The following is a 21,465-nucleotide window of genomic DNA, read 5'->3' on the forward strand; positions in this document are numbered from 1 at the left end:
CTCAATCCCATGACTGTCTTGGTCTACCTCTGTTATTGGTCCAGAGCCTCAAACCTCCTGCATCCCACCTTTTTCAGTACCCCCATCCCTTCGCTAATCACTAACGTGCCGGCTGCAGCTTCACGTAAGAGACGAGTTTACCAGGTTAATTCACTAGGGGTCCACCCATTCTCGGAATCTTCCCGGGAGAATAATATACGTTTTGCCTACTTGCGAGATTGTAAATACGAATCTCATTTTCTTTATCATTGTTTAAAAAAATGTCAAATTCTCTATGACATTGTGCGAACTTTACAGCACATGAGAATATGGCGGGTCCTTGAAAATGACATCCATATTATGATACTTTTCATTCCCACGTCAAGCGAACACTTAATTATTTGTGAAGGCTTCAAATATCAAGTTGTAGTCCCACAGATTATACTGTAGCACTTCTTAGCCATTTATTTTGCATATTGTAGTTTCATAATCTTTTATATGCTCGGTATGTTTTAATACCAATGAAGTTTCTATCAGTAACAACAAATCACTAAGGAAGATGCTTTACGAAATACTGGTTGGAAGAGTAAAGTAGAAATTCAAAGAGCACGTAGTACCTTAAGTATATTTTTTTTAATACGGCACAAAAATCACAATAGCATTTTGGGCAAAAAAAAAAAAAAAAAGACGATCCATATTCAAAACATTTATAATAAAAATCCCTGTATCCCTGACCCACTGATTGGCCAAAAACACACTGTCTACTGGAACGTGATTGGCTTATTATCGTTCACCCCTCACGACCACGAGGTATGGTAGTGTAAGGAACAAAATTTTAATCCACAATGGTGCCTGATGTAGGTAGAGCGAGTGACGGAGCTAACAGAGTTTTAAAGAAGAGGAAATGCAATGTAGACGACGTTTTTCTCAAGCACAAAACCAGAAAGGAGCCAACACTGGGTGAGTTCTTACTTTCTCCACCTATCCTACTTCAGCGGACCTATATTTAAGTTCGCCTATTTGCGGAAAGGGGGCTTTAATTTTATTTTGTAATGCATTGTAGATTAGTGAATGACATCAATATAGCAAGAGCAACAGTAAGTGACCACAAAACTAGGAATAATTTAAGAATGAATTGCTAGTCAAACTTATGGAAGATTCATTGTTACTCCAAAAGTGCAGTTATTTATATTAATTCATATTTATTTACATGATTTTGTCTTACTGAAGGGCACCATTAAGGTACAGCAATGGGTAATTATTAATTATTTACCAAACAGACATTGTCATTCCATATTTTCCAGTGAAGTGAGTCTTTCATAGGTTACTTGTTATTATTCCTTGATTACCACAGTTACTGGCGATTTTTATAAATTTACCTGTGAAAGCCATAAATGAAAGTAAAGAATGCGCAAAGATTCTGCCGACGTCTGCCAGTAGCTGGCCATATGTAACGTTCCTGACGGGCTTTATAAAATCTGAAAGCTGGCCACAAACACAGATGAGGTTAGATAGGATTAGGTTTGGTTTGGTTAGGTTTTGTTAAACCATTTCACACTGGTCTGACACGGAATACACTAACGCATCCAGTCAGAGCGATGGTTGATAAAAACGCGGCTAAAGTTGACTGAATGTGGCCCATCCGAGAGATTGTCAGTACACATTGCCTGGCTGCTTCCTTGAATACCCCAAAATAGGTATATATATTTTGTCTTTTTCCAGTCACTTCTTGCACCCATAGTGAAACAGTTAATTACCGGTATCTATTTTGCTTTTATACCAGGATTACTTACCTTGAGATCGTGAGTTTGTTACAATACAGGTGGAATCGCCGCACCTGTTTGGTAAGTAATTATCAGGTAATTTTCAAGATAAGACCACTTTTTTTTTTTTTTTTTTTTTTTTTTTTTTTTTTTTTTAATGAAAGCCCTTCATGTGATTTTATGACTTTTATTCTGACTGTATTTCGAAGTTTGTATGTATTATTGTTTTTGCCATGGGTGGTGAATTGTGCTTAAAAAACAGTCTTTAGTCCTTTTGCCATAACTTGACTCAGATTTTTGTCTTTTTCACCTTATTTCATGCAGCACAATGGCAAAATAAGACAATACTGTCGTGCAACATCCTTTTCATGGCACATCTTCGTGACTACCACCATCTTGTGTTAATCTTTGGTTAATACCAGTAATTGTTTGGTTCAGTGCAGCATTCTAGATGAAGAGAAGGCAGTTTTAGGCCAAGTTAGAGTAAAAAAGGTACTATGTGTTTAATTTCTTTTATTACAGTTGACTTTGCCAATGGCCGGCCAATGGATACGCTTTGTGTAACTCTTCACCAGAACACATCAAATGACATACGCAGACAGCGGCGACGAGCACTGACTGCCACAGCTCAGAATCAACACTATGGAGGAACCAGCTTTGGGGGTGATGCTTTCCGTGGCAGCAGCACAAAAACATTCCTTGGTGTCCTGGACAAAGACACAGGTGAGACTGTATTTAAGTGTGCACGCATATATTGTACTGTACTTGGATGTTTGTGTGAATGTACTTTAAATTCTCTTTTTGTGTTGGTGGTTTGGTATAATATGTCCAAACCTTTTCCTTACAACTAGTATTGCAAATTGGGGGAACAGAAATTTGGCATTTATAGGTAACAGTGGAACCTTCATAGGCAATTTTCCTGTTTATCTGTAAGAGTTAATACCTTACAATAAGGACTTTCTGTATATGACTGTATGCTTGTAAAGTCAATCCATCCATTTATCTATAACCATGTCAAAATCCCGTAAGAGGTGGCCATTTGTCTTTGAGTTGTTTTACGGGGAGGGGCACTAACCCCCCACCAACCCACTTGTTGACACGTAGGGAACATGTATGGGTTGGTTATATGGTTACCAACCAGCATTGTAAATGGTTTCCTGGCTTACAGGAAACCATTAGGCTTGTCACTCAGTGTAAGAGTACTGTAATAAAAAGTGACAGTAAAGATGGGAGAAATAGGAAGAGAGGAGGGCAGACACAGAAAAAGAATGATGAAGGTGAAGGAAGAAGTAGGCAACACTACATCAAGTGAGTGGATGGTTGTTGCCACCACCTACTACAAGTGCTCATAAAATAAGTCCTCTTTATAAGCCAACTTTCTGACACTCTTTCATGTGATATAATCCATACTGAATACAGAGAATTTACCTGTCAATTCTTCCCTGCTACTTGTAAAGTTGATTGACCAGTTTCCCGAAATATCCAGTATCAATTGTGTGGGAAAAGATGTGATGTTTTGGAGCATCTTTTACTTACGGTGAGAATTGTCTGTAAAAACCTTCTTGTGCAACCTTGTACATGGGTATGGTGCATTGGAAGACTAGTTTTATAGTTATGTTCCGTGGTTGCCTTATGTACCGGTATTTATTTATTTATTTATTATTATTATTTTTAATGGTCGTTTCATGTCCAGTGTTTTTTGTGTCTTTACCGTATATAGAGGAAGCTATCACTTCTTTTACTCATTATTCTAGCCATGGCTTCTCAAAGCTGTTGACATAAGATTGATATAATGCCTATGATTGAAGTTTAATTTTGTGTATGTGCATATTTGATAGAGCCAGGATTCCAGGAGCTTGAATGATGAGTGAATGGAAGTGTGGCCCATTGAATTGGAGAAACTTAGGGAATCTGGACATGCTACTCCTCAACCTGCCCTAGGGTAGAAAAGGAGGTCCAGATGATGATGATGAATGATGATGTGTGCCGTGTTGCATTGTAATTTGATGTTAAATTGTGAGTCATAATAGCTACACCAGAAAGGATAGGTACAGGAACACTGGCTGATTACTTATGCTCTGCCGTCAGTGTCTCCTGGGTAACATTTTTTACCACTATAGTCTTACCTTTTCTTATTGTTTGGCCATATCACATAAGCATGCATTTTTCTAGCCTTTTATCTTTAGGCCTCCATACCCCATATCTTTGAAAATCTGTACTTGTTATCCTATCCAGTGTCTGCAAGCCGCATTCTCACTGCACTGACTACTGTTTACTTTTAGCCACATTCTTACTGCACTGACAACTGAATACTTTTAACCGCATTCTCACTGCACTGACTACTGTATACTTTTAGCATTCATGCCTTGCCAGGATTCATGCGCAAACATTAACCCTTTTGCCAGGGTAGGTGTACATTGGTACATTATTCAAGGTAATAGCAGATTCTGTTTAATTGACAATTTCTAGTAGTAAGAGGCTTTATTTTGTATCCCAGTAACTTGTTTCTCATGTTCCAAAACTTGAATTGTCTGACTTCTCAACACTTTGGCTGTTAGTATCATGTCAGTCTCTGTACTGTGATGTATCCCCTAACTCTGTGGTGTATCCAAATTTCTTTGACTGTAGCACCTTTAAAGAGGAATGGATCATCTTCTCTTTCTCTAAAATCTCCATTTTAGGAGATCTGGAAGTTTTCCACCACCTTTGCACATTCTCTTTGCATGTTTAAACTACCTAAGCATTCATATGCACTTCACTTTATTAACACTTCATATCCAAATATCCTGTTAAACCAGCACACATTCTCCCTCATTGTGATACACAACTGCCTCACCATTCACATTTCATTGTGCCCGATATTGCGAACATATTTTACTCTTCATGTTTTACAGCCATCCAGCATTGTAACAATAATATAATTTCCCCAGGTAAGATGAAGCTGTTTGAAATGTCAAATTATTGTTTGCGTCCATTACGCCAGTCCTCTCATCTCGAGGCTCTAAAGGGAGGGATAGAGACCCACAGCCGCAGCTACTTGGAGAAACAGGAGGCTATTGCTGAGGCATTTGGTAGCAAAAAAGCCAGACAGGCTGTTTCCAGGAGGAAGCAGTTCCAGGTGTGTCTCTTAGGCATTTACTGTATATAGTAAGGTCTATTTGTGATGGGCCTTACTTATTCCATCCTTGGCTCTTTCAGAGTTGTCTTAACAGGGTTGTGCCAAAGCTATGTATTTCCCTTTCTGAGAGGTAAGTGTTTTTCATGACCAAAATACTGTTTCCCCCCCCCCCCCCCTCTTTATATATATATATATATATATATACAGTATATATATATATATATATATATATATATATATATATATATATATATATATATATTTATATATATATATATATATATACAGTATATATATATATATATATATATATATATATATATATATATATATATATATATATAAAAAGAAGTTCAGAGTTGAAGTAAGATAAACGAAGTGGGTTATTGTAGATGGATCTGTGAGAATTTTTTATTATCTGCCCCAACCAAATGGGCAGATTCGCATGGCCATGTGGAGTGTGAGAGGAGTGAATGGGGAGAGCAAGCGGGGAGAAGTGGTGAATGTGTTCACGAGTGCAAGATATGCCATGATGGTATTGTGTGAGACAAAGATGAAAGGGTATGAAGTAAAGGAGTGGGAGGGTGTCAAGTTTGTAAGGTTGGGCATGAATGGGCGAGGAAAATGCAAGGAAGGAGTTGCTTTGTTGATGAATGAAGTATGGCAGAGAGGAATGAGAGATTACAAATGTGTCACCTTGAGATGTTTGTATGTCAGGTTCAAGTTTGAGAAGGTGAGAGTGGCAGTGATTGTAGCGTATGCACCGTGTGATGACAGGAGTGAGAGAGAGAAAGACAAGTTTGGGGATGAGCTGGATGAAGCAGTGGGAGAAATGCACAGGAGCTATAAAGTGATTGTAATGGGTGATATGAATGAAAGAGTAGGCACTGGTCCTGAGAATAACATAATGGGTTGTGATGGAGTACCAGGAGAAAATGAGTGGGAAGTGACTGAAGAATGTGTGTCAGGAAAGGAGGGGTGATGAGAGAAGTAAAAACATGAGTAATGGAGAGGGGGATGGCATTGGTAATGAATGGTGATGGATAGAATATCTCAGATTTGTTGTATGTTGATGATGCAGTACTACTTGCAAATACTAGACAAGAGCTTGGTAGACTGGTGTAAAGCTTTGCTGATGTCTGTGAGCGTCGTGCCTTAAGAGTAAACGTAGAAAAAGGTAAAGTGATGGTAATCAAGAGAGAAGCTAACTCCCAGTGTGATGTTACAGTGAATGGAGAGAGACTGGAATTGATGAGAGAGTTCAAATACCTGGGTTCAGTGATAGAAGAGAGAGGAAAATGTGCCAAAGAAGTGGAAAGTAGAGTGACACAAGGAAGGAATGTAGCTGGCTTACATGAAGGAGTGTTAGTGCCAACTTTACCCCCGACTCTGGGCGTAGGCTTCACAGCCTGCTATCAAGGCCCAGCAGTCCTCCTACATACCATACACCTCTACTGTACATGTCACCACTTCGGCGCTAACCCACCGTCCATATTGAATACATGCTAGGGCTGTCTCATACAGGACTGGTGTATTGGTATTAGCGGGGGTATTTTTACGACATGTCGGCGGGTCTTCTGGTAGATCAGTAAAGCCTGATTTAATGAAATTCAAATCCTTAAAGTGTTCCCTGCCCCAGCTGGGATTCGAACCTGGGTCCGTAAGGACTGCAGGCCACCTCTTTACCGATTGAGCCTATGATGTGGCATGAAAATGAAAGTCAAGAGTGAGAGCAGTGGAGATGGAACTGCTGAGGAGTCTATGTGGAATACAGAGAGTGGATAGGATACGAAATAATGTGATTCATGAAAGATGCGGAGTGAGGAAGTCTGTGGACACCAGAATCGAAGGGAGTGTACCAAGATTATATGGTCATGTAGAGAGAATGGATAACACTAGATTGGTGAAAAAGGTATATCTGAGCAAATTTGAAGGAGGGAGGAGGTGAGGTAGGCCAAGGAGAAGGTGGAGGGCTATGGTGGATTAGTGTGTGAGGAAGAGAGGTATGGAAGTCGGTGAAGCTACGGAACTGATAAGAGATTGAGCTGGCTGGATGAATGTTGTGAGAAGCACATGATCAGGGAATTGGCACCCCTTTTCAGCATAACAGCGTCTGGATTAACTTGTCAGATACGTTTATGTGAAGCTACAGAATGTGGTGAAAGTTTTTGGGGTATCAGTTTGAGCCAGGATTCCAGGGGCTTGAATGGCGAGTGAATGGAAACATGGCCCTTTATTTGTAACTTTAGGGCACTAAAATATACCTCTTATGATCCTAAAAATTAACATACATATTACAGTATTCAGTACTGCACTTTGAATTTTCTGTGAGCCAGTTTGACAAAAAATAAAAATCAATAAGGTTAATTAAACATTCATAAAAAATCATTGCCACAGGCACTTACATTTTTCCTAAGGCACAAACTATGGGTCAGTTAACCAAATTTAATGTATTACACTGACTACACACAACTTGGTCCAGGCTAATATGATGTTATGGGTTACTGAAGGTGTAGGGGTGGAATGCAATTTTTGCAGGGGATTGTACAGTCACAAAACTTGATATGGTAGTTTAATTGGCATTGCCATTTTATGTAGACTTCTCGGTCTCCCATTCACAGCACAGTTCCATATATTAATTTTACCAGGTTCTTAGGTGCTAGAGAGGGATACTTTTTTTTTTTGGTGGCACTGGTATAAGTGGGCAACTCAACTGCCTAGTTATACTGTACAAGCATCCTTCAGCTACAGTATTTCCCCATCCTCATCCTCTGAAAGGAGGATGGTGGGCCGCGGGAGAAGGGCAGCTTAATCATACAGTTCACTGGATTTTTATTTCAGATGAGCCAGGGGCCACAACAACAGGTTCTCATTTTGTGAAATTAAATTTTAAGAGCCTCTCCATCTACTGTATAGCAGTTTCATCTGATCACTATGGTTAAGCATACATTCAGGTGCTCTTTTATATACAGTACCACTAGTCCAGATGTTTACTGTGGACAATATTCTTTATTGTGTTTTGGAAAGATTTATGAAATATTTTTTCTTTTTGAAGGTTTGGGCAGAAGCTACTAAATATACATATCCTATACACAACTAAAATCTGTTCTTTGGGATAGGCTGAACTCAGCCTTAGATGATGGCTGGCCCAAGGGTAAAAAATTAATTCAAACCATAGACCCTAGGTAAGGTTTGGTTACAATAAGGACATACATATAGTGAGAAAAAAAAGTATTCCCTGTGTGATATAAGAGGTAACTAAAAAGGGATTTCAGTTAGGTTATCCCCCCCTCCCCTGGTAGTACATGCCTAATCATAAAACATGGCCACCCCATCTGGGTTTGTGGCATCTACCTGTAAATAGGTTGATGGATTTTCCATATTAATTGGAATTAATCACCTTTTTATTCCTCAGGTTGATACAGAGACTATGTCCGGTGCCGTCAGTCAAGCATTTTCAAAAACTGAGGTGGACCCAGAGGTTGTGGAGGCAGGATGGGGTGACGGGCGTGCTGAGGCACTGCAGTCCATCCTCCCTCCATGCGACAGAGAGGTGAGTCCATAAATATCCCATAGCTCAGTGGGTTACTGTAATGTTTAGTGGATTATTGATTTCTCCAGTGAATGAATGATTGGCTCATGCATCATTTGATTCGTTCATCCATCATCCAGTTCTTTTTTGCACTATTATAAAGGCACAGAGATTATCACATTGTCTTGTAAGGAGATTAATGATCATGTAATTGTAGTCCTTGTATGTGATTGAGTTTGTAGATGATGAAGAGGGGTAGATTGAGGGGGTTTGGACATTTGGAGAGGATGGGGGATGGCAGTTGGATGCAGAAAGTGAGAAGTGTTAATGTTAGGAGTAGGGTTGTGAGAGGTAGACCAAAAAAGATCTGTGATGAGGTCATTGAGCATGACCTTAGGGATAAGGGACTGAATAGGGAGGCTGCCAGAGATTGAGCAGCTTGGAGAGCCACCATTAGGTGACCAAGTCCGATGCATGCAAGCATGTTGGAGCCTTTAAAAACGAATGTGAAACATGGATGGGTATGGTAAATGTTTGTGGGAGGAAGCAAGTGATGGATGCTGACGAGGTTAAAGAACTGACAGAGTAAAGTCTTTTGGATGAATTATGCATGAAGTAGTGCTGGATAGTCATCAGGTGTATGCTCTGTCTGCTCAAACTTCAATTAAAAATTCCCTGTTCTTGTTCAGTGCTCATTATCCCACAACCTTCTCTCCCTCAGCATTTCATTTTCCTGTAATCCTTTTCCAGATTCCTTGTTTACTGGTGAATACAGTATGTGCATACACACAAAAAAATGTATGTCCAGCTTACCGGTACATATACTCTGCACATGCCTTGAATACTGTACAAATATTCACAATTTTTTTATTTTCTTCCTAGCCCACCTTTACAATACACATGCCTTGCATCAACACTAAATTTTTTTATACTCTTTTTCATTGTGAGAGCAGTCAGACAAATATTTATGTTCTTTACTTTACATTTTAAGCAAATGCTGTATTTGAAAAAGATATGTGACATGATTGACTCTGTAGGATACATTTATGTGAAGCTACAGAATGTGGTGGATCTTTTTGGCATATCAGATAGAGCCAGGATTCCAGGGGCTTGAATGATGAGTGAATGTTAACGTGGCCCATAGGATTGGGCAAACTTAGGCTGTCTGGATGTGCTACTCCTCACCCTGTCCAAGGGTGTGAAAGGAGGTCTGGATGATGATGATGTTGACATGCACCTTTGTGTGTGTGTGTGTGAGAGAGAGTGACATGGTGGTCCAGTGGTCAGAATCACCAGTTGGGGTGTAGATCAGGTATTCTGTACATCGGTTCATATCCATGAGAATCTGCTCTCTCTCTCTCTCCATAAGCATAAGACAGGTATCCTTAAAGCTTCATCATCATTCAAACCATAAATAAAAAAAAGAAAATGATGTAGGCTGCTCCTTAATGCTCTTATGATAATCTACCTTGAACGCTTACATATTGCAAAGAGTGATGTGGAATTATCTATTACCATTAACATTAGTTGATGATGAGTTGGGTATCCGTAATTTTGTAGTCTCATTACTCCAGGAAGGCCACTAGCACCTTTCCTTAACAAATTGCTTCACTAGTTACATCTCATTATTCTTTACTGTGGTATTTTATGTCCCTTTAATACTAACATAAATTACATAAATACCAACATAGAGAACACTAAATGTCTTATGAGCAGTAATATCCTGGTAAGCAAGGTGCTAGAAAACCTAGTAAGCTAAATAGAATAAAGGCTTACATTTATCTTCCTCTCAATTGGCCAGGCCGACTGTGTGGAGGATGTGTACAAGCTCGAGGACATTGCACCTGACTACTTCCTGGCTCACCTCCAAGAATCGGCTGAGGAGTTCCTTGAAACACGGTATCCTGACTCAAGGTGAGGGAAGTTTATAGTGCTCTGGATTAAAACTGTATGTTAGTTTGTATTGTCAATTCTGTTTGTGTGTGTGTATGTGTACACACTCACCCATATGGCTTTCTGCCATCTTTCAACCTTTTACAACGCCACCTCTTCATTGGCACTGGCTGGTGGCAAGCCAGGCATGGTTTTTACATAGGTGGTTTTGTGTCTTGACATAATGCCCCCAGACATGGCACTGGATTGCCGATACAGGTTTCAAAAGATCCAGTTTTACTGTTTATAAAAAGTTTAAAAGAAAAAGAAAGAAAATTCAAGAAATATGTAGGAGTGGTAAGGGGACTGTTACGTACTGTGTGTGGGCTGCTTAGATTAAACTGAAATGGAAACAATGATTTGTGGGAAATACAAAGAAAGTCAGTCAGTTAATGAAACTGAGAAAGTGTGGTAGGTCAGGTATATGAACGGTGGATATGATAAATAAATATGTAAGAAAGCAAATAAGTATGGAAATTAAGGAGGCTAAGACCGAAACAAGGGATGGATATATATGGAGATGCCTATAACAAGGGTTGCACCCCTTTTTTATTTAGTAGCAGATGAAATGACTGTTCCACAGATGATCGTGAGGCATATTTAAAAAGAAAGCAAATAAGTAATTGTAGTTGACTTTGTTTATAAGACAGAGCCAGGATTTTGAAGGCTTGGATTATATGTGAATGATTTTGTTGTCCATTTGACTGAGCATGCTGTGATAGTTCTCTTAGCTTTGGGCTGTGTCTTTCTTTGTTTCTGAATTCTACCACATTCCATCTCCTAGATGTGAAATTCACGATGATTACCCGGTATGAAAAAACATATGTGAAAATTTTTGTTTTTAGAGAGTGGGAGGATTTTGTATTGTCATCATCATTATTGTGAATTAGGTTGTGTCGAACCCCTGCAGCTAGAAACATAGCCCATAAACTAAATAGAATTAAAAGGATTTATTTATGGAGACGGGATTAACCAAAAGCACCTGAGAGAGTGGCATCTGGCAACCGTTCATTTGAATGTACTTGCTTTCATCACCAACACTTCATATCACCAACTGATATCACTCCACACAGTATATTATTCTAGGTGTGTGTATATATATTACCGGTATGTATAGGTGGGGATGCACACCATCCACTCACTCCATGTAGTGCGGCTCTCAGGTGACTGCCCTTTCCATTCTTCCTTCCTTCCTCTTCTGTCTTTCTTTCCTTCATTCTTTCCTCATCTTTCTGTTTATGGGTGACTCTACATTGAGTGACAAGCCACATGGTTTCCTGTACACCAGGAATCCATTTGCTATGCTGGGTGGTAACCATATAACCAAAATATGGCACCTGGTGATTTAGTAGGTAATTAAGGCACGCCAGTCGGATTGAGCTGGTGCAGGTTTATAGCCAAGGGGTGGTTGGGGCTGGTCTCTTTCTTCATAAATGTCAGGACCAGTTTGCCCAGCTTCAGGAACTTACACTCCTTATAGGGCAACACTGGCTTAGGTAAAGTATATATATATATATATATATATATATATATATATATATATATATATATATATATATATATATACTGTACTTTTATCAAACTAACCATCCATCTATCATCCAAACCTACATTGCCCCATGAGGAGTGTAGGAGCCTGGGGCTAGGCAGTTGGTCCCAACATTTAAGATGAGAGTTACAGTTTTACAATACAGCATGTTTTGATGGAGTTTGTAAATCATTGTTTACCAGTTATTATTTTAACCCCATCACCCCAAGTGATCTCTCCTAACTTTTAAAATCTGGCATTATTCAGAATCAAATAGGGTATTTTAAAATGATAGGGAGCGAGGACTTGTGTGCACCAACACAAGTTATTGATATGTGACATGATGCTTAAGGTGAGGGTGATGAAAAAGAGGGCCTATGCATCTAGGAGGAAAGTATAGAAGTTGAAAAAACAAGCAGTAAGGGGTGCCTTCTATAGCGAGATGAGGAGAGTGGTGGCTGAACAGAGAGACGTGTACGGAAGTGTTAATGAAGAGTACAGAGCCCTGAAGACCAACCTCTTGAGAGTTTCTGATTCAGTATGTGGATGGACAAGAGGCCCACCAAGACATAATGTGATTTGGTGGTGGGATGAGGGTGTAGAGCTGCAGTTAACGAGATAAGAAGGCTTTTCCGGGAGTGGAAGAAGGGTGGTAACAAAGAGGAATACTTGGCTACCAAGCATAGGGCTAGAAAAGAGGTTTACAGGGTGAAGTCGAGTCACAGAGACCTGTACTTGATAACCTAAATTGTGTGGAAGGGAGGAGTATGATTTTTAAGGTGGAAGATCAGATGAAGAGGGAGAGTAGGATTATCATAGGTGAGCAGTGTGTGAAGAATGATGAAGGAAGGGTTGTGGTGAACAGTGGGGATATTAAAGATGTATGGAGAGAGCATTACAGCTGGTTGTTGAATGAGAAGTTTGACTGGGACAGGGAAGGTTTGGAGCCAGCAGATCCAGTGTTTGGTCCTTGGCCTTTCATTGATTCTGCAACTGTGAGCGGAGCAAGAGGCAGGATGCAGGTGGGGAAAGCAGCAGGTGTGTGTGGGTTGACTGCTGAAATATTGAAAGCTTCAGAGAGAAATACAGTATGAGTGAGGTTAGTCACTGGCCTGATTAATACAGTTAAATGAGTGTGTTGTTCCAGATGATTGTCTGAAGAGTGTAATTGTAAATGTGTACAAGGGGAAGGGTGATGCCTTGGAAAGAGGAAATTATAGAGGCATAAAGCTTTTACCAGATGATGAAGATACTAGAGAGAGTTCTAGAAGATATGATTAGAGAAAAAGTGAATATTGATGAGATGCAGTTTAAGTTTATGCCAGGCAAAGGGACCACTGATGCCATATTCATTGTTCCACAGCTTCAGGAAAAATATATGGGAAAGAAAAGGGAACTGTACTTTGTTTTTGTTGATTTGGAGGTCTTTGACAGAGTCCCTAGAGAGCTGGTGAGGTGGGCAATGAGAAAGCTTGGTATCGAGGAGTGGTTGGTTAGGGTGGTTATGGCCATGTATGTGGGCGCTCACACCCAGGTAAGAGTGAATGGAGAATTGAGTGATGAGTTTTCCGTGAATGTTGGTGTGCATCAGGGGTCAGGCTTGAGCCCCTTGTTGTTTATCATGGTACATGAAGCCCTTTCATGTGACATTAGAAATGGACTTCCGTGGGAAATGTATGCTGGTGATTTGGTGTTGTTTGCAGAGAATGAAAGGGAGGTGGAGGAAAGATTTAGGAAGTGGAAAGATGATATGGAAAGAGTAAATGCAGATAAAACAGAAGTGATGGTATCTAGGGCTGGGGACAGTACTGTCAATGAAGAGGAAGACTGGCCATGTGCGATATGTCATAAGGGCATGGGAAGTAATTCCATCTTGTGCAGTGTTTGTGATAAGTGGGTGCATAAGAGATGTAATGGTATTAGAGGTAGACTGTGAGATAATGCTCATTTCATGTGTGTGGTGTGTCAGTGAGAGCATGTGGATATTGCCGGGCGTGAAAGGATTGAATTTGCTGGTGAGTCTCTTGAGTGTATGGAAGAGTTTTGTTATTTGAGTGACATGTTATGTGCTGGAAGTGGGGCACTCTGTGGCTAGAGTTAGGAGTGGTTGGGAGAAGTTCAGGGAGCTGTTGCCTCTCCTGACATTGAGAGGGCTCTCCCTCTGTGCTAAGGGATCATTGTATGCAGCATGTGTTAGGAGTGTAATGCTGTATGGTTGTGAGACCTGGGCAGTAAAGGAAGAGGATATTCACAGGCTCAAACATACAGAAATGGCAAAGATGAGGTGGATGTGCAGTGTATCCTTGAGTGCAAGGCGTGCGGGAGCTAGGTTTATGATGGAAGAGTTGAGAGATAGGATGGGACTGGAGTGTATTGGTGTTGTGATGAGGAGAGGTAGATTGAGATGGTTTGGGCATGTGGAGAGGATGGGAGATGATAATTGGGTGCAGAAATTCAGAAGTATTAATGTTGAGGGAAGGGTAGTGAGAGGTAGATTGAAAATGACTTGGGACGAGGTAATTGAGTTTGACCTCAGGGTTAAGGGACTAAATAGGGAAGCCGCCAGAGATTGAGCAGCATGGAGACCCGCCATTACGTGACTAGACTGATCCATGCAAGCATGTTGGAGCCTTCAAAAATGAAAACGAACGTCCTAATGCTGGTTGTCTTTGAGGACCCCCCTCCCCAGTCCCCATCCAGTTTACACAGATTTATTGTGCTTTATATTGATGAATGTTTTCTCTCCACAGTTTCTCCCTCCTTGTCATCGAACTACTGTCCGTCGCCAAGGAAGAACAGGATGAAACAAAGCGTTTGAGGTTGTGTTGCCTGAGTCTGTATATCCAACACCTACTGTTCTTCTTGCGGCTCAAGGGGCATGAACTGAATGATAACAAGGTCATGAAAGATTGCCCATACATGATTAGAAAGCATATTTTCCGAAACTACACTGAAGGAAAGCATAGAAGGTGAGAAACTTGAACATGCTGAGTGCAGGTTCCCCCCCCCCCCCCCTATTTTTTTTTTTTTTTTTTTTTTTTTTTTTTTTTTTTTTTTTAAGCCTACAATCACTTGCTTTCTAGCTTGCTATTTTCACTTCTGTCTCCTTTCCAGACACCCCAGGAGGAGGAGGGAATATATTTTTATATTTTCTTCCTAGCATTAGGGGTGATTATTCAAGACTGTTGCTTCTTTCTGTGACTTCAATTTAATTGATGTTGTTGCCTGCATCTGCAGATGTTGCCCAGTATTTGAGTCCAAGTAGATTCATGCATCTGTAGATGATACCTGGCCAGAATGGGTTGATGAAGGCTACATCTAGCTCATCCTGTTTAAAAGTCTCTCTGGAGCTGAATAAAATTATCTTGAGATGACAGGAACAGATGTGATAAGATGGCATGGTACTGAAGAGATTATACTGAGTTTTTATTTCAACAGACTGAGGACCAGTGAGACTAAAGATAAAGGAGAGAATATAGAACTGTAAAAATGATTTATCAAACTGAAAGGGTTAACAGTCTAAGGCTCCTGTGACTCAGTTTGAACTGAATTAGTTAAGGTGTTCGCTGGAATAAAATATGAGAGAATGGATGATTGTGGCTTAGGATCAGAATTAACACACTCATGCTCCAGGGATTTTCTCCCAGCTGAATGAAATTGGCTGGCATTTGCTGAAGTAACATATGACAGTAGGTCTGTTTCTCACATAATGCCACTCAGGGATGAGTGAGGCTGGTCACTTATTTTAAATGTCAGGACCAACTTGCCTAGCCACACGCTCCTATGCTTCTCATGGGGTAATGCCGGATTAGATGAATGAAAAAGATGCAGCTATGCGTGGGGTAATGGTACCAGCATTAAAACGCTTAGGCTCCATTAACTGACTTTCAGCTAAATAAAATTGTGTGGCATTGACTGAAATAGGATATGAGAGAAGATGCAACCATGATGGGGTAATGGTATTGGTATTACTGAACACAGGCTCCTATGACTCTCTCTCAGCTGATTTAAATTGTCTGGACTGAGCTGGATAGAGTAGGAGAGAAGATATAGGCATGAGAGTGTTACTGTATTTCATTTCACCAGAGTACGGAGTAAGAAGGCTGAGGACCAAGTGATGTGCTTGTTGCTGGTTCTGGCCTTTATTGTCAACAAGTACCAGCTGTCTCTCAAGGTGCTTCTCCAATCAGTGCCACTTAACAGGGACAGGTGAGTGTGTAGTCGCAGTTTAACCTAATATATTCTGTGTACTGCTGTATAGCCCGACATACACTAATCTCTCCTAATTTAACCCATAAACCGTGGAATTTGGTTTTCCTTCCCCTCGTGTGGATTGCAATATATATATTAGTTCATCAGCCTTGTCTGAAGTTAGTTTTACTCTGTTGGTATGTAGGAAAATATGCTGAGATAATATAAGTATGCCTAATATGAAGGCTGTACTTCATAATTTAGTCATAATGGAATCATGTTCCAGGTTTCCTTTTTTCACAAAAGTTTTTAGGAAGATGAGATAAAAGAGTACGCCTCTATTTATACCTACACTAGTAGAGTGAGAGAGAGAGTGTGTGGGGTGGTTGCATGAGCACACACACCTATTTATGTTTTAACGTGACGGAGCCAAGCTCGTAATGTCTTGTATTCTTTCCTTAGTTTGTCATAGCTACATTTCTTTTGCACACAACCTCATCTGATACACAGTTCCATGTGTCAATACATCTTACTGGAAAACTATGCTTCCTTACATATCTATCTCTTATCTTCTGTAATTTTCTCTTGTGACTTCTTGATCTTCTAGTTTCAGGTATTACATGGTTTTCTTGACAGTGACTTCCATATTAGTGAAAAATTTTTAGGCCAAAGCCTACCACTGTTAAGGTCATGGTGAATAGCCTATGGGTATTTGAAAATGTTGAATTCAAATTTCAGGACTAGGAAAAAATGTAAACATTCTTCATTTACCTTCACAGATAAATTATACCACTGTTATGTGAAATTGTGTATGTTAAAGTACAGGTAGTGTATACCAAATGCTAATAAAATAGTTTGTTTAGCCATGGTGATTTTTAGAAGATGAGAGTAATTGGCATAGCAGCATACAGTGAGTGAACTGAGTAGAGTGAAACAGGAAGGGTAGATGATGGAAAGATCTTCAAATCATATCATTCTCAAAGTCAGCAGCCTCTGAATAAGTTGGCAGTGCCAGTTGGCAGCGATGAGTGAGCAATGAACATTAGTCTTGTAGCAGCAGATGGACAGTGAGCACTAGTACTGTAACAACAAGTGGACAGTGAGTGTTAGTATTGTTGCAGCAGGCTGGCAATAAGCACTAGTACTGTAGTTGCCCGTGGGCCATGAGTGCTAGTACAGTACCATACAGTAGCAGTAGGTGGGCTATGAGTGCTAGTACAGTACTGTATAGTAGAAGCAGGTGGACTGTGAGTGCTAGAACAGTATTGTACAATAGCGGCAGGCAGGCAGTGAGTGCTAGTACAGTACTGTAGCAGCAAGTGGACTACGAATGCTGGTAGCGGCAGCCACCAGGGAGAAGAAGCTTAATGTACTGATTGGAAATCTGTCACACTGCGATGAAGTTAAGTGGGGCCACAACGGACATGCTGTATCTCATAAACTCGGCTCCACTGGGCCAAACATGGCTGTTGATTGGAAAGGAAACACATGAACTGGAGATGTGTTCGATTGGCATGAAGGAGTTGTCACCAGAACAGGGCAGAGCTTTTACTGTTGCACAGGGAGCACAGTTATAGGAATAATCTGCATATAACTGCAGTGGCAATATCTTGACTCCTCCACAAGTTGCAGGACAGGAATGTTGGAATTGTCTTGGATAGGTACAGGGCAGGAACACCATCAAATTATGACTGAAAACAGTGAAGACCAGCAGCAGAGCTCAAGTGGCAGTGCAAATAAAATCTTCAGGCTGCTTGCATAAAACTCTGGAATGTTGAGCCTCACTTGCTAATAATTCTAAGACAAGGATACAACAATGCACTGCCGCCATTTTAATCTTTGATTAGGGGATGGTGATGTTGAATCCAAACATGTGGGCTCCTGGCCGTTGGTTCCTTCTTCCTTGCATTAAAAAAAAAATTAAATATTGTTTATTGGGGAACTGATAGAATGTGATGTATGTGTTGCCTCCTAGCTTCGCCCTCTCAGATTGACTGTAACAACCTACAGCCCAGCTCTTGAGAAGCTGCCTTATTGCACATGCTGCGAGATTGCTGCTTGGTGCACATGTGTATGAGCAAATTCAACCTAAAGTGCATTCAGTCTCATATACTCCTAATATGTATGAATTGGTATAAACAGAACATGTTCACTCTCATCTTAAATGTCGGGACCAACTGCCTAGCCCCGGGCTCCTACGCTCCTCATGGGGCAATGCAGGATTGGATGAGGGAGGGATGGATGGTTGCATTCCTCTGTAATTCCCTGGTTATTTCCCTGTCAGTAAACTTCCTATCATATATCTTTGTTATTGCAGTAAAAAACAAATACTTTTATCATTTCCGTACACTGCTCCTTCCCGAATTTCCTTTGTAAAGGGCAACTACATTTCTAGGCTTTCAGTCCTTTGAAACTTTACTTTCTTCCCAGCCCCCTTTAAACATTTCACTGCACACTCCCTCAGTGCCTGGACTTTTACCATTTTGACTTTCTTCAATGCCTAAAACACTTCCATCCTAAAGGTCTCGTTCTCCCTTCACACTTTCCTTCTCCCAGCCATTCCCCAATAACTGATACTGCACAACTTTGTTCTCTATTCAGGAACTCCTTAAAATGCTCTCTCTCCATCAAATCACTATTTTTCTTCATCAACATTGTCATATTTATCTTTCAGCCATCTACCACTTCCCATATCACCCTGTTGTACTTTCTTGACCTCCTCTAGAAAACATTTTCTTATATTCCCACCATTTTACACTTTTTTTTTTTTTTTTTTTTTTTTTTTTTTTTTTTAACATATAACTCTCTTTTCCATCTCTCTACATCCTATATTCCTCAACTTCTTATCAAGTCATTATATGCCTCCTCTTCTTCCACAGCTCATGTAACTTCATTCCACTGTACTGTTCCTTTCATCCCATTTTGTCATTTCTCTTCACCCCTTACATTACATGCATGCTACACAGATTTCATTTCTGAATCCCTTACACTAACATTCCACCACCTCCTCAATATCTATCCAATTCCCCCCCCCCCCCCCCCCCCTCCAGCAACTGCCTCCTCCTGTCTCATTTTACTAATCACTTTTGAACCTGTCATTGGCATGCCCCCAGCCTCAAATACATGCTTTTGTCAAGTACAAATCCTCTATCATCTCTACACAAATACTCATCAGGGTACTACCATTTCCATCCACTTTGGTGGGTACATCCCATCATCCAGGCACCCCATCTGTTCTAGCGTTTTGTGCTTTCCCATTCACATCTTAAAAAACACTCACTGCTCTCAGACATTTGCAAGCATGCCTCTACATTTGGCTAAAACTCAGTCTAGCTGCTTGGCCTGCTGTCTTGATGTAACTTATTATCCTGAAGAATTATGCTTTTAACATCCTGCATGGACAGTCTTGTTAATACTGTACTGATGTTTAACAAATCTCATTCAGCTTGTTACAATACAAATTACTATGTTGGTTTTAAGGATAATCTTTTTTAAGCAAGTATTTATCCATAAAATAGCCAGTGAAGTGGTCCTAAACTTCTTTGGTCCAAGAGATCTCAGTTGAATAAAATCCACCTTATGGTTACTGGATAGAATAAATACTGTCAGAGTGAAAGAATTATTCCATGTGGCCCAAGAATTTTATTTTAGTAACATTTCTTTTCCAGATGATGTTACTAACCTAAAGAGAGGCATATTGTACTGACAGGGTTATGCAAACTAAATTTCTAGCTATCTGCTGAACATAATACTGTATATATCATCTTGTCATAAGCTAAGTATGGAAGATGAATTCATAAGCAAACTTAAGTGAATTGTATTGTGCCCTTAGACTGCAGCTCATGATGAAGTTGATTGGTGCAACATTCCGAACATCCAGCCAAGACTTCATACTTAAGCTGCCCCTCACCCAGGTGTCCCAACACTTGCCTGTGATTGGCCGTCGCACCAAAACGAAAGGGAGGAGATGAGAGTACTGCTGATATGAAGTGGAGAGTTAGAGTTCAGCATTACATTCACAGTATGCCTCATTTGAAATTAATGTGGCATTGGTATATAGCAGACATTTGGCAGTTTGTATACCCACCCATCATTTACTTCACAGTTTGGGCATATCCAACACTTGCCTTCCTGATACTTCATATTGAAGAGAATTATCTATGGACAGAGCAGCATACCAGGTGTCTCTCAGCTGAAGAATAATAGCTACCAGAGGGAGGTGAGTAGTAGAAAAGGTGAAATATTAGATAAACTTCTCTTCCTGGTAGTATACCGGAGAGCTGTGGCATATTCTTATGTTTGTTGGTGACATTAACATGAATGACTGTAGTTGCAATTACTTTACAATATGCTATTTGCTGAAATAGCCAAGTAAATATGATACATGTCAGAAACTAGCTAGATCTCTGCTGCACCCTGATGCTGTCTCAGGTTCAGATGTGGCATACTGGCACTGCTTCTCATTATCAGCAAATTTATGCAACTTTGGGTGTTGCTTAGAACTTGGTTTGGTGACTCCCTTGGAACACCATATGCCATTGACATCATCTCATTGCTGCTAGGATATCATGGGCCATTTACTAATCTTGCATCACACTTTCAGCCTGTATTTCGGCAAACAGTCCTTACCCCCAACCCATCATCTCTGTCAGTGCGTAATCATGTGTTTTAGTACAGTCACTGTCACACTAAAAGAAGAGAAATGAAGAACTTGAGCTCTTTCTTGTGTTTTTCTTCCCACCCATTTCATCCACATTTCACACTAAAGCCTTTATAACATTCAAATATTTGCTGAAAACATACCTTGTCATGTGAAAAATAGGGTTATTAATGTGCTTATATTATGATAGCAGCACAGAAGCTTTACATTTCTGAAATTTCTTTGTATTGTGATATCTGAAAACAAAATCATACATATTTTGCTGACACTGCACCATTGGATGTCAGTCGTTCTTAGTATTGCTGGTTGTTTTTAGAATGGAGTGTATGTTCTTGAGTACTTGTCACCTTCCTTCAACATACAGTATAAGGTTTCTATCCCTTCCTGATCCCCCCCTTCCTTCTGTATTTGTATCTATCTCTAGCTCACTTTTTCCTAGCAAGATGGATGCAAAAGGATGCAGGTAATGATGGAAGTTGAGGTAGTCTTAGAAGTGAACAGTTTATAGGATGTAACAGACCCAGATATTCTTTGACCAGTTGCCCTTCAGCAGCTCTAAAAACTTTTTAAAACAATGTGCATAGTATACGGCAGCAGAACTGTCTGCCAATATCAGACATGTGCAGGTTGTCAGTACAATAGATATTGTAAGTTTTCACAGATGGAGCATTCACACTGAACTCACCAGTGGGGGTGGAGGGGGAATGCCATTCTGCTAGGAGAGGGGTGACACACACACACGGCTTTAAATAGGCAGGTTGG

At 40.2% G+C, this 21,465-nt stretch overlaps 1 protein-coding gene across 1 annotated transcript; it reads left to right on the top strand.

The window, feature by feature from the left end:
- Nucleotides 1-542: 542 nt before the first annotated feature.
- Nucleotides 543-20,815, top strand: Polr1E (RNA polymerase I subunit E). Its single transcript, XM_080278038.1, has 8 exons — nt 543-939; nt 2,265-2,465; nt 4,673-4,860; nt 8,276-8,413; nt 10,194-10,306; nt 14,603-14,821; nt 15,939-16,061; nt 19,876-20,815. The coding sequence occupies exons 1-8, from the start codon at nt 825-827 to the stop codon at nt 20,012-20,014; spliced, it is 1,236 nt and encodes a 411-aa protein (XP_080134164.1). The 5' UTR covers nt 543-824; the 3' UTR covers nt 20,015-20,815.
- The last annotated feature ends 650 nt before the right edge of the window (nt 20,816-21,465 follow it).

This window comes from Coenobita brevimanus, chromosome 72 (genome assembly GCF_032717465.1).
Source record: "Coenobita brevimanus isolate Jiangsu-jjx chromosome 72, ASM3271746v2, whole genome shotgun sequence".
NCBI lineage: Eukaryota > Metazoa > Arthropoda > Malacostraca > Decapoda > Coenobitidae > Coenobita > Coenobita brevimanus.